We start from the raw sequence: 26,783 nt of genomic DNA on the forward strand, positions 1-26,783 counted from the left end.
ACAGTCCAACTCTCACATCCATACATGACCATTGGAAAAACCATAGCCTTGACTAGACGGACCTTTGTTGGCAAAGTAATGTCTCTGCTTTTAAATATGCTATCTAGGTTGGTCATAACTTTCCTTCCAAGGAGTAAGCGTCTTTTAATTTCATGGCTGCAGTCACCATCTGCAGTGATTTTGGAGCCCCCAAAAATAAAGTCTGACTGTTTCCACTGTCTCCCCATCTATTTCCCATGAGGTGATGGGACCAGATGCCATGATCTTAAAGTTACTGATAAAAAGGGAAGAAGAAAAATAACACAATAAAGAAGGAAGAAGCAAATACAGGCTACCAAAAATATGAGAAAGATAATATTAAAGTCTTAGAGGACTATAGATTTCAGTTTGCTGATTCAGTTTGGTCAGGGAAAAGAACTGACCACATATGCCAATGACATACAAATTATAAAAATGGAAGTTATGACAGTATGGAGAAAATGCTCTGTAATGTCAATGACACAACAAAGTTCAAGCCAAAAGAATCAATATTCGAACTGGAGGAGACATAACAACATATTTACTATTTCTCTTCACTTCATGTCTTCTGGAAATATGATTATATCCTGTGAGTATTTTTTCTATGTCCTCCTTAAAAATGAAAACTTTCAAGAGGACGTGCTTCTAAAACGTTTTAAGTTTGGACAACATCAAAATATTAACCAGCATCCACTGAATATAATTCCTTAACCAATGACTAATGTACCTAACAACCTTTCTTTATATTTCTTCACCTTACATTGTCTAATTGAGAGCCCCCGGCAACCGTATACTTGTTGTTGTTCAGTGGTTTAGTGGTGTCCAACTCTTTGCAACCCCATGGGACCACAGTACGCCAGGCTTCCCTGTGCTACACCATCTCCCGGAGCCTCCTCAAACTCATGTCCACTGAGTCAGTGATACTATCCAACCATCTCATCCTCTGTTGTCCCCTTCTCCTTCCACCTTCAATCTTTCCCAGCATCGGGGTCTTTTCCATTGAGTCGGCTCTTCGCATCAGGGGGTCAAAGTATTGGAGTTTCAGCATCAGTCCTTCCAAAGAATATTCAGAATTGATTCCCTTTAGGATTGACTGGTTTGATCTTCTTGCAGTTCAAGGGATTCTCAAGAGTCTTCTCCAACACCACAGTTCAAAAGCATCAATTCTTCATCACTCAGCCTTCCTTATAGTTCAACTCTCATTTCTATACACGACTACTGGAAAAACCATAGCTTTGACTAGATGGACCTTTGTCGGCAAAGTAATGTCTCTGCTTTTTAATATGCTGTCTAGGTTAGTCAAAGCTTTTCTTTCAAGGGGCAAGCATCTTTTAATTTCATGGCTATATGAAATTATAAGATGTATCCTACTGAAGTTTGTATACTCTACTAGGTATCTAAGTAAAATTTTCACAGTGCCTCTAGACCAACAGAAATACCTAGCAGTTCCAGTCAGTGACTAGTTAGGTCAATGCTGCTAACACTATGGTCTACACTTTGACAGATACAGCTGTGTGTCCCTCAAAACCGAGAAATATCCAAGGCACTGTGACGCTACAGGTTGCCTCAGCACAGTTTGAGAACTACAGTTCCAGTCTGTAACTCTAAGAAGAAATAAAGGCTGTATCTGACAGAATCTATTCTCTGTGAATTTATACTGCACTGCAGTGATGACTGTTTCCTTTTAGGATGTTTGCAGGCTCTATCTGTAGTCTTGCCTATAATCAACATGGAGAAAACTAGTTTAATTTATAGAATCTGCCTCTTGAAAATTATATGATACTTAATGATCTCCAGTTTTTTTAACCAATTCTTTCATGTTCTCAGAAAAAAATTAAACAAAATTCAATGAGTATACATGAAAGTTCATTCAGTATTTGAGATCATGGATAATCATTAAAGTATCCATTATTTAGAAATTTTACAACCAAGGAAATCAATAACTGTTTCACCTATTCATTAGTAGTATCTCAAGAAGCTGAGAAGTCCCTTGAACACAACAGTGTTCAAGGAGCTGAACTCTAACTGGAGACACATTTAGTGTAAATTCTACCTCCACTGCTTACTAGTGGCCTGACAATGCACAAGTTTTAAATCTCTGCAGGTCCTAGTTTCTTCATTTTGATTAAAAGAGTAATACATAATTAGGTATTTTAATTAAATAATTTAATTAATTAAATTTAAATTAAGTTTAAATTAAAATTTTAATTAAATAATCCCTTTTAATTAAAAGGGATGCTGTGATTAATAAATATAACTTGATTTATAGTAAGGGTTCAATAAATAATATCTATCATCTATCAAGACAGGTTCAAAGCAATATAAGAAAATGTATACCATGTATCTGAGTAATGCTAAGCCCACCAAGTTGGCAGAAAGGAAATGGTAGAGGATCTCCACAGCCACAGATGGTTTAAAAGCTGAAAATTAAAATAATGAAACTCAAACAAAGCCTGAATGGAAGCTGTGTTCCAGCGGCAGAAGTAACTGAGATATACAGCCATTGAAGACAATTTGAAACTCAAGTGTAAACATATCTAAATATTTCAAGGTTATTTGGGAGCCTGATGCACATGCAACAATCCAGTCCCTTACTTGCCACTCCAACTGTGAAGAATCAAGAAATGTGCTGGAAGATGAACAGTGTGAAGAAGCATAACACAACTTTCCCTATTTTCTTTTACACTATACACATTTATTTTAGGAGATTTGATTAAAATTAAAACAAAGCCATACAAATTATATACTAGAAAGACCAATAATACCCCAGGATAAAAACCTCACACAAAATCTTCATTACTATTTCATAAAAAATATGCACATGTGTAAGTCTGTAGCATTCTTTTCTCAAAAAATGTGAAGTATCTACAACTAGCTTAATACTTCAGCTTATGGTACATAATTCATAACAGTAATTTATATGAACTTCAGTTATTTATCTCTGCTCAATTACCTTTTAATAATCTTTTATAACTGGGAGAACCATAAAGATTTTTATCACAAAAAAATTCTCTGTAAAAATGACAAATTAAATTTTCATAAAATGATATCTGTTGTTCCTTTACCAGAATATTTTTATAGAAGAAAATCTAAAAAGTTGAATATGCATACTTTTTAAAAAAGGAACTTTACAAATTAAAACTTGAGTGCTACCAGATTAATTTTATGGAGAAAAAGGATAAACCTAGTGAACAGGATCACAGTGAGTCATCAATCAAAGATGAACGTGAAGAGAAAACAACAATGAGAAAAGTGGGGCTCCAAGTGATGTGGAAAAGGAAGACCTAAAACATGCTCTGGAGTTCTACATAGAGTGCAATTCCATTTTAAATATATTATGATTTATTTAAAGCACATAGATAAAGTTATTACAACCATATGTGGTTTAAAGTTATCACATGTTCCTTTAAATAATACGTTCAGCCCATAACAAAAATAAGCATAATATAAGCCATAAATTAGGCCTAACTGAAGAGCTACATGTTTGTCACATGTAATCAAGGGCCAAATTTGAACAGAAGAAAATGACTATATTCAGATGGCAAAAAGCTGTCTATATATAATGGAGAAAAACAGCCAGGGAAGTGGTGTTATTTGGCTGTACACGACAAAAGACAAAATTATACCAAAGGGTGAATTTATGGATCATTACACTCCAACACGTTGATACTGACTTGTTTAGACACCACCTTTAAACCTTTTCAAGTTTTCCAAGAGCATCAGCATCAGAGGGGTGGTGGTGATCTGTAGCCCTCTGGGAAATCCTAGATGTACTCCAGGTGGGATTCCTCTGTCAATAAATACACACAATGACTTCCACTACTCCCTCTAAAGCAAAGCACAGTGACTTTTGCAGAACAGCCATACCTTTCTGGAAGCCTCTGGCCATGTATTTCTCCTTTCCATTTAGCTTCATTATCTTCTGCTCTTTGTTGCTGCATTTGATCAAAAATAGCGTGATAATGTTCATACTGTCCTCGAGAGGAAAAAGATGATGGAGCCATGGCCCCTCCACTGCCCACAAAGGGAGCCTAGGAATCAAACAAAAAGCTCTCACATGCTTATCTCACAAGGCCTCAAAGGTCTGTACTACCTTCAAAAGAAAAAAGTGAACCTCAACACTTGCCTCTTACGAAGCAATTATCTAATTTAACATACTGATAAACACAGGGCCTAGAGCAAAATGTTTTCCTATTATATTATAACCATTAACAATCAAAAGTAGTATACCTTGTTACTAACAATAAAGCATAATTCAATGTAACAAAAACATAAATTATCACTAAATTTATTTAACGGTGGGAAAAAAAACTGGTCTTAACAAGTTTTGCAACAAGTTTCTTATATATTTTATGTGATCCCATCCTATTAAGTTTAAATATGTATAGTTTATACGTAAAACAGAGCCTGCTTTTGTAACACTCAAAATTATACCTAACAAAACATACAGCAATTAACATACCCCAAATCCAATTCAACAAGCAATGAAGATATAAACATCACTGGAATACAAAGAAGCAAAACAATATATCCATCCTTAAGCAGTTTACAAACAAACTGGGAAACAAAGTACAAAGCTAGAAAAACATTTCATTTCCAAATGAATGGCAACAGACCCTCACCACAGTAGTAAGTACTGAGCAAATTTACAAAACAGAAAAAAAAACAGAAATAAAAATACCTTAAAAAAAGTCACTGGAGAAAAACACTCAACCCAGCCTTTAACACAAGGTAACGCAGACAGATTAAATGATTAAATATGATCCATGGTATTAAAGTAAAAAAAAAAGCACCAAAAGGTATACGTTTGGATGTTGGCAGCAGGGAAAGAAAGGACGTATGAAGATGATGGTAACTATGAGGAAGGCAAACAGGGAGTGTTACACTTGGTCAGAAAAGGTCCTTACAGGTAACTGACCAACCGGGGTGTGTGAGTTCACATAATCAATAACAGAAAGCACACTTTCTACACTTTCTAGCAGGAAAAGTGCACTAAGACCGCTTTTAGGCAGGTAAGTAAAATTACACATGATAAACAAGAATAAGAGAGAGAACAAGACAGAGAAACTGAGTGAAAGGCTGCTGCACTGACACCAAGTCAAGCAGCCTGTGAGTAAAGAAAGGCAATCAGAGAAAAAGCCGGCAGTACAGGGAACTGGTTCTCTGCAGGGGTAACACCGGACGAGGGCGAAGGTGCAGGATGCAGCCTCAGAGACACATGCACTCAAACACATGGAAAACTCACAGAAAACAGGTCAGAAAGATGAGAGTGAGTAAGTGCACAATGATACAGAGGCTCAGGGTGCAAGAACTACAGGGTGAAGAGGAAATTAGGACCCTCAAAGGCAAGGCCAACAGCACCGAAAGGAAGACAAACTGATGTGACTCAAGTGGAGGGGATGTGCTCAAACGCAGGTGAGAGCAGAACACTGACAGGAGAGGGAGAGGAGCTCTCAGGTGACGACATCCTAATGGGGAAGTCGGGCTAAGAAAAAGACAAGCACCAAACAAAAGACATCTCAGTACCCAACAATGAGGTAAAATTTGTGTTAACATCTAGACAAAAGAAGCTACATACAATATTATAAGAAGCCTTGGTTTTTAAAAATCAGCTCAAGATAAATACAGATAACTGATTCAAGAAGCTTGAAAAGCAAGAAATGAAGATTGTTAGAAACAAGGAAGATACTTAATTAGGCAGGAAACTCCATCAAGGTGCTCTTCATACACATTTTCAAACCTGCATCTCAAGCAAGATTCCCAGAATCAGAATTTTGCTAAGTGGTGGTCACAGGGACTTCCCTGGCGGAGCAGTGGTTAAGACCCTGTGCAGGGGACACAGGTTTGATCCCTGGTTGCGGAAGGAAGATTCTGTATGCCCCATGGTGAAGTCGAAATATAATAAAAATTATTTTTTAAATGTGCCAGCAGTTCTTGTGTCTGCTGAGGTGCTTTAAAAAAAGTTATTATTCCAAAAAAAAAAAGGTGGTCACAGCTCCTATAAGACTAGTTGCTCCTTGAGTTTAGTGTCTGGCACTAATATCACCTTAACTTTGAGGTTCAAGGTTTCTATTCAGCAAAAATCATGTATATACTCATATCTCTGAGGATATCTGCCTAGGTAAAGCATCTGCCTACATTGTGGGAGACCTGGGTTCAATCCCTGGGTCGGGAAGATCCCCTGGAGAAGGAAAGGCAACCTACTCCAGTACTCTTGCCTGGAAAATCCCATGGACGGAGGAGCCTGGTGGGCTACAGTCCATAGGGTCGCAAAGAGTCAGACACGACTGAGCCACTTCACTTCTAAAGATATCTATACTCAAAATAATGCTGAGAACACTGTACTGGAATACTGAAACAATGGAATCTTTTAAACATCACTTCAGTCACCAATTATACTGATGTTTTAATAAACACAGACACCCATGGAACCTCTACCACAACTGAAAGCACAGTCATCACCCAGAAAAGTCCCCTCAGGCTTCTCACCTGGACCCAAGGCCCCTCATTCCAGGAAACACTGATCTTCCCTCTGTTGCAGAGACTGGGTGTGCCTTTTCCTACCATTCCATATAAATGGAATCACACAATATGTGCCTGGCTTCTTCCACTAAGCACGTCTTTGACTGACCCATGTCAATGTGTGTATTAACAGGCTATTCCTTCTCACTGCTGAGGAGTATTCCAACACAGTGTCAAACTACAGAATGTCTCTTAAATGTCATGGTTATCTATGTAATCAAACTATACATAGAATGTTTCATAATTTTTCTAAGAACACAGATTCATAAAAGATAGATAAAGAACAGATAAAGCACTACAAATCAACTGCAATTTAAAAAAAGAGAAAAAAATACCTAAAAGGAAAAAAATGGATAAAGCAAGTAAGTCCCAGATTTTGCAGACACTAAGTAATCAAAAACAGTTGGTTATTTATACTATGCAAAATGTCTTAATATTTATAAGTATATAATAATAGTATGAACTCTGAAATATTTCCCTTCATGTTTATTTTTGTTTTATCTTTACTTTGAGGGTTCTCCTTCATTCAATTCAAATTTTACTAAGCTTCCAGGTTCTTATCAATAATACAGAAATCAAACAGCCTATGAAGTTAACTATTACAAACCTCATGGGGAATAAGTACAGAAACTAGCACTGAATCTGCTTTATGTTATGGAAAATAGTTTTACTAATCCTCACAGAAATCAGTATAGAAGTTTACGAAGCAAAGCAGAAACTTAATAAGCACATAATATCTAACACTATTATCAAACATTGATAAAGCTGGACTTTAGGATTAAATACAGCTTTAAACATCATAGGAAAAAAGATGCTTTCTTGCATAAAGAAGACAGATGCAAAGGGAAAAGAAAAACATGACCAAATTCTAAACACTAATCATGAACTTGATATAAAATACTTGACCAGATCTCAGGGCCTGTACTCCGATAGGTTTTTATTCTCAGATCATAAAAGACATGGGTTAGTTATTTCAGAATGGGCCAAATCCTGACATTTCCTTATCATTCAGAGGGTAGTAAGGTCAATGTCACAGTACAGTGGATAGTACAGTAAAAAACGTGTGTGTGTTAGTCTCTCAGTCATGTCGACTTTTTGCCACCCCATGGACTGTAGCCTGCCAGGCTCCTCTGTCCATGGAATTCTCCAGGCAAAAATACTGGAGTGGGTTGCCATTCCCTTCTCCAGGGGATGTTCTTGACCCAAGGTTAGAACCTGGATCTCCTGCATTGCAGGCAGATTCTCAGATGAGAACTGTAGCCCTGGCTGACACCTTGGTTTCTGCCTGGTAAGACCCTGAGCAGGGGATCCACTATCCATGCCCACACTCCTGAGACAACTTAAGGCACATGGCTGTGCCTTAAGCCATGGAGTTTGTGGTCATTTATTGCACAGCAGTAAAAAATGACTGTATACGATGATTATGTAGTATCATCTGAGCCACCAGGGAAGACCATGTCTACATAAAACAGAGAAACTTTTATTCAAATCATAAATTTTAGGGAAAAAGAAACAAGAAAGAATGGTAATCAATTCTAGTTAATATCTACTTGGTGCCTAAACACCAAGTTTATTGAGATGGGTCCCAGGAAGTCAGTTTAAAGACCTTAAGTAATAGTTGTGGATTATGTGAATTAAAAATTACAATACAGAGGAATAATAGTATATATTCATTTACTACTGCTGTGCCATAAATGACCACAAACTCCATGGCTTAAGGCACACCCATGTGCCTAAGGTGTCTCAGGAGTGTGGGCATGGATAGCAGGTCCCCTGTTCAGGGTCTTACCAGGCAGAAACCAAGGTGTCAACCAGGGCTGCAATTCTCATCTGAGGCTCAGGAACCTATTCTGAGCTCACTGGTTCCTGGCAGAATTTATTTCCTTATGCTGTCATGGCTAAGTTTACCATGTTCTTGCTGGCTGTTGGCCAGAGAGCCAGCAGATGATCTCCCAGAGAATCCCAATACTTTCTTGCCATGTGAACAAGGGCTTTTTTCCAGGCCAGCAGAAGCTGTCCCCCTGACCTTCTAACCTTTCAGCCTGCCATGAGGGAGTCTTATAATAAAGCAGTGACGGGACCACAGGAGTGAATATCGCATCAGCAATGCCATGGGACACAGCCTGACCAAGGCGGCTGCTACACTCCAAATTGTCTCCACCACACTCCAGGGGAGGGGAGAGCATTAGGTGTAATACCTGGAGTCAAGAATTTGTGGACCACCTTAGAATTCAGCCTACCACAGATTTGGAAAGGATGCTGTGAGTGCAAGAGAGAAAACGCAAGATTCAGACTGGCAGAACAAAGAAAGGAAAAGGAAGTTAACATGTGAACCCTTGAGAGTCAACCTCTGTGCACTGCTCTTGAAATTTTTCTTTTAAATGAAGAAATTAAGGCTCAGAAAAGTGAAGTAACTTGCCCAAGGTTATACAGTCTGGATCTGCCTAAAGAAAATGTCTGAACTAACCTATCTAGGTCCATGGCTAGCTGGGTCACTGGTCATCTAAGTAAATGCTTGGAGTGGGGAGTGGGAGTAGGGAGGGCGGGCGCGCAGGGGCCATCAGGTGAAAAGAATACAAATGTGGGGATGAAGCTGCAGCAGCCGTGTGCAGTGGGGAGACTGCGGTCTGGTCCTCAGCTCTGTGTGACTAGAGCACACAGCCAGGTGTGTGATTTTAAAAAGATGGCGTAGGAATGGTGAATCACAGCCTTCTCAGCAAACTTTTTAAGCAATTTTAACTGTCACATACGAATTATCAGTACAAGTTACATAATATGTGCAGGAAAACTAAGAAGTCCTAACAGATGCTGAAGAACTCTAGTAGAAACAAGCCAGATGTATACATTTCATTTCACACAGCAGGGTGAAACCCGAGTTAAAGAGCAGCAGTGTACATGCACGGGTACCCAAGACCTACCTTCATTTCACCGCTTCCACCAGCACTCAGCACATTTCTCCAGCCTTGTTCCCTGGCCCTATTTATTCTCTCCAACTTTGAGGGGAAAGAAACATATAAAAAACCATTTCAAGTATTTAATATAAAGCACATGAAATATACTTAGTAATAAAATGGAAACCAGTGTATTCCTTTAAAAAAGGGGGGGCATGTGTGTGGGGAGGTGGTGGAGCGTGCTGGGGAAAATGGACGATCCTCTCACCCTTTCCTTTTCCTGTCTTTTCACCTGCTCAGCCTTCAGCAGACTAACCTGCAATAATTTTAAAGACAAACTTCTTAGAACTCTTAAAACAATTATCATCTCCAACTTGGCTAGAAAAGAAAAATAACAGTGAAATAACTACCTGATCCTTAGGTTTCTTTTCTTTTTCAGTCAGTTCCAATCTTCTTTTTCTTGGTGCTTCCTTAAATTAAAAAAAAAGAAAAAAAATCAATAATGAATACTACTTTTTCTAGCTTAATCAGTAAAGTTAGCATACCGATGGTAGACGTATATCCTGGAAGGTTTAAAAACAGAAATAAGTTAGAGGTATTTGTTTGAAAGAAATAAGGAGGAAAGGTTTGGAGGTTTTATAAAATTTGCTTCTTTTTTCATAATTAGTTTTACAAAGCTGTAAAATAAGCAGACAGATGTCTTTATACCTCAAACAGTTTCCTCCTTTCTTCTCGAGGATTCACTTTCTTCACTGGGGTTTGATGGGCCTGGACAGAAAGTAAAACTACAAATTAGATTAGGATTTTGAGGTATCCATTTGAAAAATTCAAATGTATGGAAATTTAAAATAAGAAAAAAGTAAAAAAATAAATAAATAAATAAGAAAAAAAGTAAAGCCAATACTGCCATAACTCTCTTTCAAAATACATCATCCCTCAAAAAAAAATAAGGAACCACTTAAGTGTCTGATACACTATTTGTTCAAAAAAGAGAAACACGGGATCCAAAGAAATCATCCAGTAAAAACAGTACTCAGATAGAGATGCTAACTGTAAGTTCTCTAACGTTATATAAACAGAATGTCATCTAGAAAGCCCAACTCTGAAGAAATTTTTCTTTAAAAAAAAAAAAAAAGAAATAAGAGTTAACACCTAACTTCTCTCCCTACCTCCAGATATAACCATTGTTAACATTTTCGTAAGTATCCTTTCAGAGACTGTTTTATGAACATGAATACACACATAACTATATACATGTGTATATACATACACACATAGTCTTAGCTTTTTATACTTTTTACATAAATATAATAAATAATGTGTTATGATGGAAAAATGTCTTTCACTATTAACAATGCTCCCTGACATTTCCACATTGTGGTAAACAATTTAACAATGGTGATATTCCAAACCATGGATATAATTAATTTATTCAACTACTCTTGAAGGAAGGACATTGGGTTGGTTCCAATTTTCCCCCATACTGTTAAACATTCTTGTAGGTACATTTTGTATCATATGCAAGTCTTTCAGAAGGGTAATTTGTAGATGGAATCATAAAGTAATAATGAAATTAAAGTGTTGAGAAAAGCTGCCACCTCAAGAAGCTGCATCAACTAATATTCCCATCAAGGAATTCATTTTCTCATAACGTCACAAATAGTGAGCATTATCAATGTCTTAAATTTTTAATATCTGGAAAGACTAAGAACACTTTCCAGTATATTAGATAATTACATTTCTTCTTTAATACACTAATTGTTCGTCTTATTTTATAGTTGCTCTAATTTTATGGGCTATTTGCATATTATGAAAAATAAAGAGCATTTTAGATTTGCAAATTTTTTTTACATTTTGTCTTTGAACAGCTGTTTATTGTATCTTAAACTATACAGAAGTCTGTAATGTATATAGTTAAATCTGCCAGTCTTTTCCTTTATGCTATCGGCATAAACTATTTTACCAAAGAAGACATTTCAGACCTCATTTGCTTCTGCCACTTAGATAGTTTCATTTTTATATTCAGAAGTTATATATAATCTAACTTAAATTTAGATTTTAAAATATTAAAGTTAGATTTTTATTTTTAGATTTATCTGGAATAAATTTTTGTTCATGGAATGATTGGGAATCTAATGTTTTTCTCTGGAAAATCCAGTTATCTCATAACCATTTCTTGGCTGATACATCTTTTTCCACAAAGGCCTGAAATGCCTCATTAATCACATAATAAATTCAAATACACATTAATCACACAATAAATTCCAATTTCTGGAATTCTCTATGTCATCTATCCATCTTCTTTTTTTTTAAACTATGATATAAAGCCACCTATAAAAAAGTAGATAAAGGAGATACAGAGGTTCTCAAAAATAAAGGAAAAACCCAGTAACTACTACCCAAGTCAAGAAACAGAATATTGTCAACACACAGAAACCCTCCACATGTCCTTCCACAAGACAGACAGCCACCATCCCCACTTTACTAATCACTACCTGACTTGTCTCTGTTGCTTTCCCACTTGAATACATGTTCCTAAACAATATAGTTTTGTTTTCTTTTAATGTTCTGATTTCTATATAAATGGAATCATACAACATATATTCTTCTGTATCTCACTTCTGTTGCTCAACACTATTTTCAGAATAACCCTTGTTATTATGCTTATTTATTTGCATTTGCTTTCTTCATTGATAAATAACATTCCACTGATGTGGAGTCCTTTCTTGCACAGTTATCCTGCACTTTTCACAGCAGGGCTATCCTATAGTAACTGAGGGAGTGTCTATTTCCTTTTCTAATTATTCACTGTCACATGCTCAACTTCTATCAGGCCATGTCATTGAATTCATTATCAGTGTTCTGCTGCTTCAATAGGATTTTCTAGGTAGGGAATCATATCTGTAAATGTCTGTATTTTCTCATCTCTCCCAATATTTATGTTTCTTATTTCTTTCTCTTTTTAATTTCATGGGCTAGGCTTCTGGGATAACATCAAATAACAGTATCATTACAAACATCTTTGTCTTGTTCCTAACTTTAATGTAAATGCTTCCAACTTTTCATCATTATGTATAATGCCTGATGTGGTATATATAACTGGGTCAAGTTAAGAATTTTCACCTCTATTTCTTGAATCAAAGAAATTTGAATTTTTTTCAAAAACCACTTTATTGAGGTATGAGGGACATACAAAAAGTTATACATGGTTAATGTAAACAACCAAATAAATTTTTATAGTTAAATTCTACTGAACTTTCAGTATCTGAGATAATTCATATATGATCTTTTTTTTTAATTTGTTTTATTTTTATTGGGCTCTAGGGGATGGGATGGGGAATACCTCTGGAAGTTATGTCCCACTAGGAAGATGTCCATTCCAACTTTCCTGGGATAGCTTTCGGAGCTTTTTCTTTTTCTTGGAGCCACTGCTCTTGCTGGCAGCAGCCTCTTCAGGTCCACTGCTGAGTGGCTCCTCCTTGGACAATTTCCGCTTTTTCTTGGGGACCCTCTTGTTTTCTGACTCATCAGGGTCAGTAACTGCTTCCTCTTTGGGAAAAGATTTCTTCCTCTTGGGAAGACTTCCAGTACCAGCTGTCTCTTCAAGATCACTACTAACTAGCTCTTCCTTGGAAAAAGATTTCTTTTTTGGGGGTTTGGGAAAAGAGACAGATGGGTCTTCCATTCCATTCTCCTGAAGAGCCTCCTGGGGCTTTTGCTTTTTCTTCTTTTTGGGTCTTTCACTTGTCTCCTCACACTCCTCCGGGGCACTGCTATTTTCTGAAGAAGCCAGGGCAATTGCAGCCAGCCTTTTCTTTTCCTTCTTCAAGCGTTTCTTTTCCTGTTTCTCAAGCTTCCTAGTAATCTCAGCAGCTGCTTCCTCTGCCTGAACCATTGCCTCCTTCATGACATCCAGATTCTTTCAGGGAATCTCTCCAGTCTCATAGAAGGACAGTCGCTCCTCAACTTGTTCTTGAAGCTTCTCCACAAAAACACTGGTGGGCACCTCAGAAAAGCAATCGATTCATGAGGCAATACTGCATTTGTTTGCCAGGTATCGGGAGATGCGACCTTTGTTCTTGGCAGCTGCTCGGCCAATGAAGGTACAGTGGAAAATGAGTCTGTATTTTGGGGTGTTACCCCTTGTCTTCAAGGCTCTGGAAACTTGGTCCCTTTGCTGGGCCCAGGGAATCACTCAGACACCAGGACTGGCCAAATATGTGATTTTTTTCCTTCTAATCTACTAACAGTGAAATTAACCAGTTTCCTACTGTTGAACCATCTTTCCACTCCTGAAATGTATCCTATTTAGTAAGTTTTGAATTACTCTTTTGATAAATTGCTTGATTTAACTTAACTTTTTTTAAAAACATTTTTAAGGATTTCTGCATGTGTGCTCCTAAGTATAAATGACCCATGGATTTCTTTCTTTTATATCCTGTGCTAGCTACTCAATTTTGTGATCAACATCCCCTACTACAGGGGCAAATTTTTCAAACAATTCAAAGTATAGTTCTAAATATACCAAAAACAGATTAAAAGTATTTACAGAAAACTCTTAAGTTATGTATCATGCAGCAGTTTTTAAATTTTCCAGCTACCTTAGGAAAAAATATATAACAAGAAACAATGTATAAAAATATTCACCTGTTAGGTTTCAATTCAAAGGAAAGGAAATGTTACTTTAAAAAGTTATTTCAGTGATCATTTACATTATTATAAAAATAACTCAGCATCTGATTAAATCAGTAAAGTATCTCCACTAACAATTCCATTTCAGTAGTGGCTGTATTTTGACAAAAGTCAATGTTATAAAAAATTACTTTCATTTGCTACTTACTGCTTCAATTTCCTAAATTTTTTAAAATGACTACAACAAATAAGCACTAAAACTCTAAAAGTGAATTCAGAATAATATAAAAAAATATAATTCACAATCAATATGAAATTAATAAAATTAATCAAATTAATCCCAACAGATCACTGTTAAGATACATTGTATAGCTCACAACATACAAAAAAGAAGTAGAAAGTGATCAAAAGTTTTCTTTCACCAAAACAAAAAAGATATTTAAAATTTCTGCCCACTTTAGAAAGCAACATGAGAGGGGTGGATGAAGTCAGAGACTGGGGTTGACATGTACACATTGCTGCTGCTGCTGCTAAGTCACTTCAGTTGTGTCGGACTCTGCGACCCCATAGACGGCAGCCCACCAGGCTCCTCCGTCCCTGGGATTCTTCAGGCAAGGATTCTGGAGTGGGTTGCCATTTCCTTCTCCAATGCATGCATGCATACTAAGTTGCTTCAGTCGTGTCCGACTCTATGCAACCCTATGGACAGCAGCCTACCAGGCTCCTCTGTCCACAGGATTCTCTAGGCAAGAACACTAGAGTGGGTTGCCATGTCCTTCTCCAGCATGCACACACTACTATGTATAAAACAGATAACAGTTAAGAACCTATGGTCTAGCACAGGAAACTCTCCTCAATGCTCTGTGGTGATCTAAATGGGAAGGAAACCCAAAAAAGGGGACTAATGCATACAAAAAGCTGATTCACTTTGTTGTATAGCAGAAACTAACACAGCATTGTAAAGCAACTATACGCCAATAAAAATTTATTAAAAAAAAAAAGAAAGCAACATGATACATAATTTCAACATAACTTCCTCCTTAGGAAATGTAATTAATTTAATGAATACATTATTTAACTTGAGCACAATAAAATGATGGTATTTAAACTATGTGATACCATCAAATGGGTTGATAAACTGGTAAGAGGAGAATAATGATTTTCTTACACGTGTTTTGTCATTTTAATTAAATGACCATCATAAAATATCCATTTTATAGATGTTTTAACTCAAAGTTACATTAGCAATGTGATAAGTGGTATTAAATCTCACCCAATGACTATTAATAAATAGTAGCTTTGCTCCCTGACAAAATGACAGAAGCAGCAGGTTCTCAGAACTATACGACCTCCTCACTGTGTTATTAGATCCCAACTCCTAACCAAACTTAGGTTAGTTATTTCAATTTTCACTTAAGCCAACCATGTATCTCACCACCTAACCCCATTAACACTAGGGTTAATGAGATGACAATAATACTGAAATACTTAAAGAACAGAAGCTTTCAAACTTTTTCTAAAAGCAACCCACAGTAAGAAAGATAGTTCACATTCAGACCCAATAAAGATACACACACACATTCCATAAAATACTTTTACTGTGTGTAACTGAGTCTGTTACTTTCCATTCTATTACTTAAAAAAAAAGTCCCCGCTCCTCACTCACTAAAATGATTATGCCATACACACTGAGGAAACCAGATCTGAAAGAGACACGTGCACCCCAATGTTCACTGCAGCACTATTTATAATAGCCAGGACATGGAAGCAACCTAGATGCCCATCAGCAGACGAATGGATAAGGAAGCTGCGGTACATACACACCATGGAATATTACTCAGCCATTAAAAAGAATTCATTTGAATCAGTTCTAATGAGATGGATGAAACTGGAGCCCATTATACAGCGTGAAGCCAGAAAGATAAAGGCCAATACAGCATACTAACGCATATATATGGAATTTAGAAAGATGGTAACGATAACCCTATATGCAAAACAGAAAAAGAGACACAGATGTACAGAACAGACTTTTGGACTCTGAGGGAGAAGGCAAGGGTAGGATGTTTCAAGAGAACAGCATCGAAACATGTATATTATCTAGGGTAAAACAGATCACCAGCCCAGGCTGGGTGCAGGAGACAAGTGCTCGGGCCTGGTGCACTGGGAAGACCCAGAGGAATCGGGTAGAGATGGAGGTGGGAGGGGGGATCGGGGTGGGGAATACATATAAATCCATGGCTGATTCACGTCAGTGTATGACAAAAACCACTACAATATTGTAAAGTAATTAGCCTCCAACTAATAAAAATAAATCAAAGAAAAAATGATTATGCCACCTCTAACAGACAGCAACCCCCACTTTTTAAATAGCAGACTGCTTCTGGCTGCACTATTATTGAACTACAAGGGAAAAAACAGCTGTAGACAATGTTCTTCATGGTATTACAAACACAAAGTTAACATTTCAAAGTATGTTTTATGTACATACAACTTAAACTAGTGGGGAACGCTACCCAGGAGCTTTGTAAAAACACATACTGCTTCCGTACAAGAGAATTACTTGGCAATAAACAGACCACACACTGCATGACTTCATTCACATGACACATTCAGAAAGAGCAAATCCACACAGAAGTAGACTAGCCCAGTGGTTGGTTGCCCAGGGCTATGGGATTTGGCAGAGAACAGGGAGTGAATGTTAATGGGAAAGGATTTGAGGAGGCAATGAAGTGCTCTAAAACTGATTATGGGGATGGCTGCACAATTCTTGCAAATCCATTAGAAATCATTTAATTTCAGACTTTAAAAGGATGAATTATAGTATGTGAGTGATATCTTGATTAAGCTATTTTCAAAAAACACGTATCCTCAAGAGTTGCTGAATCATAATTTCTGGACACAGAGACACAGAGCCCTGCATTTTGACAAGTTTTGCCAGTTAACCCTTGCCTAGCAAATCTAGCACTGGTGTCAACATTTGTGAAAACACGACACTCAAAATCTTAAAAATATTAACCTGAGTGATAATGGCATCTCATTATACATGACCAGCTTTAAACTAGATTATACAACCATTTGCAACAAGAGAAAGTTTAACTAAGACACCTATGTACTCTTAGGTAAGTCACATGGAGGGAAAAATTATCTCTCGGTGCACCAGACTGTCCCAGATATAAGATGCTCAAATATTTGTGAAATAAAAATGCCAAAGGTGTTCCTCTGAGATCACATAGGTATTTTCAGAACACAATCTACAAAGAAGAAAAAAATATGTAAAACATCTGTACTAAAAGAAATGTGTTGTTTTGTGTTTTTTTGCTAAAATGAGAGCCAAAATACCAAAGCACATTCATGGAGCTCCCTCTGGTGGCTTAATAACCATTCCTTTTCTTTTAGAAAACAGCTGTAATTGTTACAGGAACTGGAACAAAGAAGGTCTTCAGGACATGCAGGGGCACTGGCAGTCTCAAATAGGAAAGTGCAACGATTGCCTCTGCTGTCAGAGCCGCCCTGAGCCTGCTGGTGCGGACACACTGAGGAGGGCAAGGCGGTCTGGCCTAGGGTGAGACTGAGTGGTGAGCAGCAGCCACACGGGAACAGACTCTGCAGGCAGGCGGGGAGGATGTGATAGTGACAGTGACCAGGAGTCAGCAGCGACTCCAACAGTGTGTAGTGAGACAGGACCCACAGCCTGGGGAGGCCATGCGGCCCGGCACACACAGGTACACCCACTGATGCTGAGAAGCCCAGAAGACACCCACTTAGAGATGCAAGGACAGGACGGGTCTGGAGCTCGGGAAAGGAGTCCAGGCTCAAGATGCAGATCGGGGTGTGGATTTACAGGTGCTGTCAGAGAGCGAGGACGTCCGGGGGTGTCCACGGCCGGCCTCCTGAACCACTTGAGCATCCAAGTCAGGGACGTGTGGAGGAACTCAAACGGGAGGCGAGAAGAGCAGGTAGGCAGGGAGGGAGACAATTAGCAGAGTGGGACACTCTGGATTCAAGTGAACAAAAAGTTTAAAAAAGAGGGGTAACCAAGTAAACCGAAACTGAGGCAGAGGAAGAAGATACCTGACCACTGGATGGAACCACTGGGGCTCCCAGAAGTCCTTGCCAGGAGCAGTGACCCAACAGCTGTGACAGAGCAAGCTCTGGGCAGAGGGGGTTCAAGAGAGAAGGGGAAACAAGGAAGCAGAGACATTCAGACAAGGCTTCGGGAAGTTCTGCCACTAAAGGAGCAGAGATCCAGGGAAGTGGCTGGAGGGAGACATGGGAGGGAAGGAAGGGTTTTCTTAAGAAGACTGAAGATATGCTATGGATGGTTACCCACCAGGCTCCTCTGTCCATGGGATTCTCCAGGCAAGAAAAGTGGAGTGGGTTACCATTCCCTTCTCCAGGGGATCTTCCCGACCCAGGGACTGAATCTGCCTGCATTGCAGGCAGATTCTTTACCATCTGAGCCACCAAGAAAGCCCATTTATTTGCTAACAGGAATGATTAAGGACAGAGGAAAAATATGATACAGGAGAGAGAGTGAAGTCCTTTAAAAGGCAAAAATAATAGTAAGAGATGGCATACAAACGACAAGGTCAACTCTAGATCAAAACAGACAGATCCTCCAAGTATAAGGAAGAAAGCAGGAGACTGGCAACAGGTAGGACTGACAGGCAGGAGTGCTGCTGAGTGTGGGCAACTTTCCTCTACTTGGTTCTTTTTTCTCAGTGAAATAGGAAGCAACGTTCATCACCCTGAGGGGATAAACAAGGAAAAGGTAGGTGATGACCATTCAAAGTAGGAGAGGAACTGGCCTGCGGAAACCTGATGAGGTGGGGCGACAGTGCGCACCTGACACTGTAGGTTTAAACTTTGAAGTGAGACCAGTTGAAGAGCTGCAGGCTTCCTCCAACCACACCCACTGGGCGGGGCAGTCAAACCCTTTGGAAACTATTACAATGAGAGAACATGAAATTAGAGCTGGAAAAGGAAAATAAAAACAAAGATGGGATGGACAATAATAAAACCAGGTAAGATCCATGGATCCAAACAGAACAAAGGCATTTTCAAGGCAGGTTCTCAGAGACTAAGCTGGAAACACAGGAAGCAGTGGTCAGAGTGGGGTCCCTGTAATTGAGGCTAGGAAGCAGGCGTTCTTCCTGATGACAAATGTGATGGCATGCCACAGGGGAGAGATCCAAAGTGAGGCAGGAGACAAGATCATCAAAGGTAACAATCAGAAAACAAAAAGGCAGTGCACCACCGAAAGGACCATCGTCTCAAGACACTTGCAGTCACCAAGAACCGTGACATCGCCGTGAAGAGTGAGGAGCAGCACGTGACACAGTCTGGTGGCAGTGCTGGGGAAGCCAGGGCGAGTCCGGCAATGACATCAAGGAACACAACGCCATCGTCCTCCTCCAGACCCAGCAGGACTGAGGGACTAGAGAGAAAATGGTCCCCGAGAAAGCCGTGCAACAGTGTGTGTGACAAGCCAGGTTTTAGAGTAAAAAAGGTGCAGAGATCTTGACAAGTTGAGAATGCAGGGGATCTTGCTGACCATGGACTAGCTGAGGGCTCTGTGGAATAGTTCGGGTGCTCTGCAGAGGCAGGGGCTGGAGCACGGTAGGACCAGAGCCTCAGGGAGCTGAGAAACTATGTAATGAGGGGATGCCACGAGTCCTGGGTGCCTTGTAGTAACTAAAGAAACGAAGGCGAAAGGATATAATGGAACTCATCCATTTAGGCCTAATTATGTAACTACTAATAGTATGATTACCTATTAACAGAAAGAATGAAGCGGCTGGGCCAAAGAGGAAATTACACCTCGCTGTGGATATGTCTGGGGATGAAAAGTAAAATCTGATGCTGTAAAGAACAGTATTGCATAGAAACCTGGGATGTTAGGTCCATGAATCAAGGTAAATCGGATGTGGTCAAGCAGGAGACGGCCAATGTAAACACTGACATCTTGGAATCAGTGAACAAAAATGGACAGGAAAGGATGAACTGAACTCAGATGACCATGATATCTACCACTGTGGGCAAGAATCCAACAGAAGAAATGGAGTAGCCTTCATAGTCAATAAGAGTTCCAAATGTAGTACTTGGGTGCAATCTCAAAAACAACAGAATGATCTCAGTTTGCTTCCAAGGCAAACCATTCAGTATCACAGTAATCCACGTCTATGCTCCAATCACTGATGCCAAAGAAGCTGAAGCTAATCAGTTCTATCAAGACCTCCTAGAACTAACACCAAAAAAAGAAGCCCTATTTATCATAGGGGACTGGAATGTGAAAGTAGGAAGTCAAGAAATAACTGGAGTAACAGGTAAGTTTGGTCTTAGAGTATAAAATGAAGCATGGCAAAGGCTAGTAGAATTCTGCCATGGGAACTCACTGGTCATAGCAAACACCCTTTTTCAACAACACAAGAGACGACTTTACACATGAACATCAGCAAATGGTCAATACTGAAATCAGATTGATTATATTCCTTGTAGCAGAAGATGGAGAAGCTGTATACAGTCAGCAAAAACAAGACCTGGAGTTGACTATGGCTTAGATCATCAGCTCCTTATAGCACAATTCAGGCTTAAACTAAAGAAAGTAGGGAAATCCATGAGGCCAGTCAGGTACAACTTAAATCAAGTCCTGTGAATATACAGTGGAGGTGACAAATAGATTCAAGGGATTAGGATCTAGTAAACAGAGTGCCTAAAGAACTATGGACAGAGGTTCGTAACAGTGTACAGGAGGCAATAAACAAAACCATCCCAAAGAAAAAGAAATGTGAGAAGGTAAAGCGGTTGTCTGAGGAGGCTTTACAAATAGCTGAGGAAAGAAGAGCAGCAAAAAGCAAAGGAGAAAGGGAAAGGTATATCAACACTAAATGCAGACTTTCAGAGAATAGCAAGGAGCGACAAGAAGGCCTTTTTCAACGAACAGTGCAAAGAAAACAGAGGAGAAAACAGGGAAAGGCTTCAGATCTCTTCAAGAAAATGGGAGATATCAAAGGTACATTTCATTCAAAGATGGGCACAATAAAGGACAGAAATGGTAAAGATCTAATAGAAGCAAGAGAGATCAAGAAGAGATGGAAAGAATACACAAAAGAACCGTTTAAAAAAGACCTTAATGACCCTGATAACCACGATGGTTTGGTCACTCACCCAGAGCCAGACATTCTGGAGTATGAAGTTAAGAGGGCCTTAGGAAGCACTCCTGCCAATAAAGCAAGTGGAGGTGATAGAATTCCAGCAGGCTATTTAAAATCCTAAAAGATGATGCTATTAAAGTGTTACACTCAATACGTCAGCAATTTTGGAAAACCGAGAAGTGGTCACAGGACTGGAAAGTTCAATCTTCATCCCAATTCCCAAGAAGGGCACTACTAAAGGATGTTCAAACTACCAGATAATTGCACTCATCTCCCATATTAGTAAGGTTATGCTCAAAATCCTTCAAGCTAGACTTCAGCATTATGTGAACCGAGCATGTCCAGTTGTTCAAACTAGGTTTAGGAAAGGCAGAGGAATCAGAGATCAAATTGTCAACATTCACTGTATCATAGAGAAAGCAAGAGAATTCCAGAAAAACATCTACTTCTGTTTCATTGACTATGCTAACACCTTTGATTGTGTGGATCATAAGAAACTGTGGAAACTCTTAAGGAGATGGGAATACCAGACCATCTTACCTGTCTCCTGAGAAACTTGTTTGTGGGTCAAGAAGCAACTGATAGAACCTTATATGGAACAACTGACTGGTTCAAAATTGAGAAAGGAGTATGAAAAGGCTGTTTATTGTCACCCTGTTTATTTAACTTACACAGAGCCCATCATGTGAAATGCTGGGATGGATGAGTTACAAGCTATAATCAAGATTGCCAGGAGAAATATCAACAACCGTCTGATCTCGGAAGCTAAGCAGGGTCGGGCCTGGTTAGTACTTGGATGAGAAATATCAACAACCTCAGATATGCAGATGATATCACTTTAATGGCAGAAAGCGAAGAGGTACTAAAAAGGTCTCCTGATGACGGTAGAAGAGGAGAGTGAAAAAGCTGGCTTAGAACTCAATATTAAGAGAACTAAGATCATGGCATCCAGTCCCATCACTTCATGGCAAACAGAAGGGAAAAACACGGAAGCAGTGACAGATTTCCTCTTCTTGGGCTCTAAGATTGCTGCAGATGGTGGCTGCAGCCATGAAATCAGAAGACAATTGCTTTTTGGCAGGAAAGCTATGACAAACCTAGACAGTGTATTAAAAAGCAAAGACATCATCTTGCTGACAAAGGTCTGTATAGTCAAAGCTATGGTCTTTCCAGCAGTCATGTACGGATGTGAGAGATGGATCATAAAGAATGCTGAGTGCCGAAAAATTGATGCCTTCAAACTGTGGTGCTGGAGAAGACTCTTGAGAGTCCCTTGGACTGCAAGGAGATCAAACCAGTCAATCCTAAAGGAAATCAACCCTGAGTATTCATTGGAAGGACTGATGCTGAAGCTGAAGATCCATTACTCTGGCCACCTGATGCGAAGAGACGACTCATTAGAAAAGACCCTGATGCTGGGCAGGAGCAAAAGGGGGTGACAGAGGATGAGGCTGGATGGCATCACTGATTCAATGGGCATGAACTTGGGCAAACTGCGAGAGATGGGAAGAGACAGGGAAGCCTAGCGTGCTGCAGTACATGGGATCACAAGAGTTGGACACAACTTTGCGACTGAACAAAAACAACAAACACAACAACAAAAAAAAGTAAAATCCACAAACCCAGGGTGCCAGCTGTCACAGTGCCCTTCAGCTGGAAATTTATCCTTCACTGCCCAGTTCAAGACCTTATAGCTGGACAGTGCACACATCAGGCATGCCAAAGACAAAGAACCACCTACTGCGAGGCTTGTCTTACAGCACTATGCACACCTGTGTACTTAAACCTTTTTCTGCACATCTGTGTAGATGCACGTGCAGACGCAGAGCAAAACCAACAGGTGCCACATTCCAGAGAATACAGCGGCTACAGACATGAAGAAGAATGACAAATTCTTGCAACTAATCTATGTTTTTAGGCACAGCACCTAAATGCTACAGGCCTTAATTTTCTCTTGAGACATGACAGACCGTAAGGTCATATCCCTCCACATATTTAATTATCTCATCATGAATCCTTAAATTCAAATTTTCCCCAGATTTTTATGATGTTTATCTCAGATGTTCATTTATTTTATGCAAAAAACAAATGGTTCCGCTTAGGTTATTCAACAATGATTTCACTTACAATGTTACTTTCTTTTTACTGCACCTACTGCTTTACTTAATGTATTTACTTAATGTCTCTTCATGCCTTCTGTAAGCCTCCTAAGTTTTAGAAGACTGGTGAAGCACAGAATAGCAATGCTCTTTAATAACTTAATAAAAACAATCCTACAGACTTCAAGATTAACTGAACTGAGCTGCAATAAAATAAGGTCAAATTGAACATGTTACTAATACACAGTTTGTAACATCATCACCACATCATACCTGTTTATATTTCTGGAGTGGTTTCCTTTCATGCAATTTTTTATCTACATATTTCTTATTTGTCAAAGGTATTCCATATTTAGCAGCAGGCTTTGTAATTTTCTGAGCAGACATAATAGAAGCCAAGCTTTGTCCTGAAGCTGGTCTTTTAGCTACATGAGAAAATAATACAAAGAATTATTTTCAGAGTTCTTAGTGTTCAAATCTTTAATTTCAAAATTCTTCAACACAGAACTTTTTCATGTTCACAATCACTGACAGCGTTCAGTTTGAGACTCTTCACTAAACATCTCCTTCACTCCTTACCACGTGTCAATGTCTTCATCATGACTATTTTACACTAAAGCCACTTTCTGAAAGAAGCAAGAAGCTACACTCCTCTAAGATGCTGAAATTTCTCATATAGAAAAAGCACATCCCTAAAACTGATGGTGGATGATGACTGTACGATGGTGGATGATGATTGTACATGTCTGTGAATATACTAAAGCACACTGAATCGTTGACTTTAAATGGAAGAAGTGAATTTTAAGCGGATTACATTTCAATATTTCAATAAAGATGTTAAAAATAAATTTTATAAAGAACATTCCATATCTTAGAAATTACTGTCAAAATCAGAACATAAACTTCAAGAGCAACTGTTAAACAGTAATTCCATCACTATGAGAATTAATATTTGCTTCTTATATAGTCTTAGTAATGCCTACATCTACAGACCCACTGAAAAAGAGGAACTTTAAAAAGAATCACTATTAACTTAGGGTCCCAGGAAACAAGTACGTTTATGCACTGCTGGTAGGAGTAGAAACTGGTCAAAATGTTCAGAGACCAACGTATATCAAGAACAATGTTTACAGGGGCTCTGTATCAATCTAGAGGGATGGGATGGGGAGGGATGTGGGAGGGAGGTTCAAGAGGGACGGGATATATGTATACCTATGGCTGATTCATGTTGAGGTTTGACAGAAAACAACACAATTCTGTAAAGCAATTATCCTTCAATTAAAAAATAAATTTTAAAAAAGAACAATGTTTATTAATTAATGTCAAAAAACTAATCAGAGAACCACAAAAATATATACACATTCAGCATTATATATCAATATCCAACTTTTACTAAAGCCTAGACAGGGTTCAGTCTTAGAACAATGACAAACTGAAGATAAGCTGTTCAGACTAAAGTAATGAAAATGGAAGTCCAGACTTCACGTTCCTGAGACTAAGGGGGGTCAGAGCCCCGGGTGCACGAGGCCTCCCAGTGGTCCTTTCCGCCCTGACTCGCTCTCCCTGCTCAGCCCTGCTCCCACCCCGTCTGCCCTCCACCCCAGGGCTACACCCTGTCCCAGAACCATGTGATCCACCTCTGCCAACCAGCGCGCTTCTTCTATAGCAGGGGAATGGAGAAAAAATTTAACTAGGTGTTTACAAGGAAACACTACCACTAAACTCTGTTCTTCAAAGAATATTTAACTGCATTAGAAAATGATCAAGATATAATATTGTGAAATAAAAAAAAATCTTTCCTTATAACACAACCCCAATTTCCAATCATTATGCATCTGTTATCATTGAAATATATATACCAAATAAAACAGTCTGTATTAAGAGTAGGGTAATTTTTATTTTCTTCTTTTTGATTTTCATAATGACATATTACTCACACAATTTAGTGAATGCTTATAAAAAAAAAGCAACATTAGCCATTTGACTGGCAGTTTATATTCACAATTGAAGTGTGTAGAAAATCTGAGAAACTGATACAGTATATTACAGTAAGTTTTTCTAAACACATACTTCAACTGTATTGAGACAGTAATTAGGAAATGTGAGGAAGAAAACTTTCCCTCTGAGAACTGTAAGCTTCTTTTCAAAAACAGATACAGTCACACCACTGGAACTTGGCTGCATATATTAACATAACCACATGTGTGCCAGAAAAGGGGCAAGAGGCACCCAAGCACAAACAGGAGGGGTCCCAGGAGACCACAGGAACAGTACCCTGCACCCCAGAGAAGAAGGAGGGCTACTCAGCTCTCATCTGGCTTCTGAGTGTTCCCCCTTTCAGAGATGCACTTCCCAGGAAGAGGAAGCTTCCTGCCAGGACGGGAGCCCATGAGGGGCTCAAGGCCAGGAGAAAGACTACTCCTTGTATCACACACTCCTTGTGTCACACGCGCCTCCATCCAGCTCCTCCCACTAGGGAACCCTGCTCCACTGCCTGGGAGGCTCATCCACTGGGAAGACCATGCTGACCCAGGGATTCCTGTCTGTGTGACAAGGAGGCTTTGATGAAGATGTGACTTCTCATGAGGCAAGAGCGCCAGGAGGGACATGCTGACCCTGCCTTATGTCTGTCTCATGAACATGGTTCCCACTGGGCTGATCGCCAGGATGGCCAGCTTCTGTCGGCTCAGAGGATGAGCCCCAGGGTGTTTAAGAAGAGCTGACACAATTGGCCTTCCCAAGAACACATTGCCACACCCTGTCCAGCTGTTAGGGACTCAAGTTTTATGATATGGGATTCATTTTTATTAATGTATCTATACTCACAATGGAGTAAGACATGCAAAGCATTATGCTTAAAAAACAACAATCTTCAAGTCTTAATAACTTCCACGGATTTCAGAAATCCATCTGAAATCACTCCATGGGGAAAAAATGATTTCCCTCTCACAAAGATAAATACATAAACAATATATAACCACACTGACAATCCAACAAATACTCCACTGCTGCTGGCCCATATTTAAAGAATAACTATCTTTGCTAAGGTGTCTGACTTCACACCGATTTACTTTTAAAGTACTTTACAATAAAAAATATTTCTTAAAGAAAATTATTTTACATCAAGATTTGCACTGGAGCTTCCCTGGTGGTACAGAAGATAAGAATCTGCCTGTCAATGCAGAGGACATGGGTTTTACCTGTGGTCAAGGAAGATTCCACATGCCTTGGGGCAACTAAGCCCACGCTCCACACTACTGCTGCAACAAAAGCCAGTGAAGGCCCAGTACAATCAAAAATAAAAAAATAAATTAAAAAAAAAAGGATTTGCAAAAAAAAACAAAACCAAAAGGATTTGCACTTAGGGCATTTTATAACATTTCATAACAATATTCTCAGAATATGAGCTGAACACTTGAGTAAGAAAGAAGATTTCAAAATAGAATTCATTTAAATGAAGGCAGATA

At 39.0% G+C, this 26,783-nt stretch overlaps 1 protein-coding gene across 7 annotated transcripts in view; it reads right to left on the minus strand.

The window, feature by feature from the left end:
- The window catches only part of NEK1 (NIMA related kinase 1), a 122,978-nt gene that overhangs the window by 75,665 nt on the left and 20,530 nt on the right, over positions 1-26,783 (minus strand). For 6 of the 7 annotated variants that reach the window (XM_043890863.1, XM_043890866.1, XM_043890865.1 and 3 more), the window contains exons 11-16: positions 23,590-23,741; positions 10,140-10,199; positions 9,842-9,901; positions 9,700-9,747; positions 9,459-9,533; positions 3,886-4,049 (exon numbers count right to left, since the gene is read on the minus strand). In XM_043890863.1, the coding sequence (XP_043746798.1) occupies positions 3,886-4,049; positions 9,459-9,533; positions 9,700-9,747; positions 9,842-9,901; positions 10,140-10,199; positions 23,590-23,741 (559 nt within the window). The remainder of the gene's footprint in view (positions 1-3,885; positions 4,050-9,458; positions 9,534-9,699; positions 9,748-9,841; positions 9,902-10,139; positions 10,200-23,589; positions 23,742-26,783) is intronic. The other variant, XM_043890864.1, reaches the window with a different exon arrangement.

The sequence above is a fragment of the Cervus elaphus genome, chromosome 29, assembly GCF_910594005.1.
Source record: "Cervus elaphus chromosome 29, mCerEla1.1, whole genome shotgun sequence".
NCBI lineage: Eukaryota > Metazoa > Chordata > Mammalia > Artiodactyla > Cervidae > Cervus > Cervus elaphus.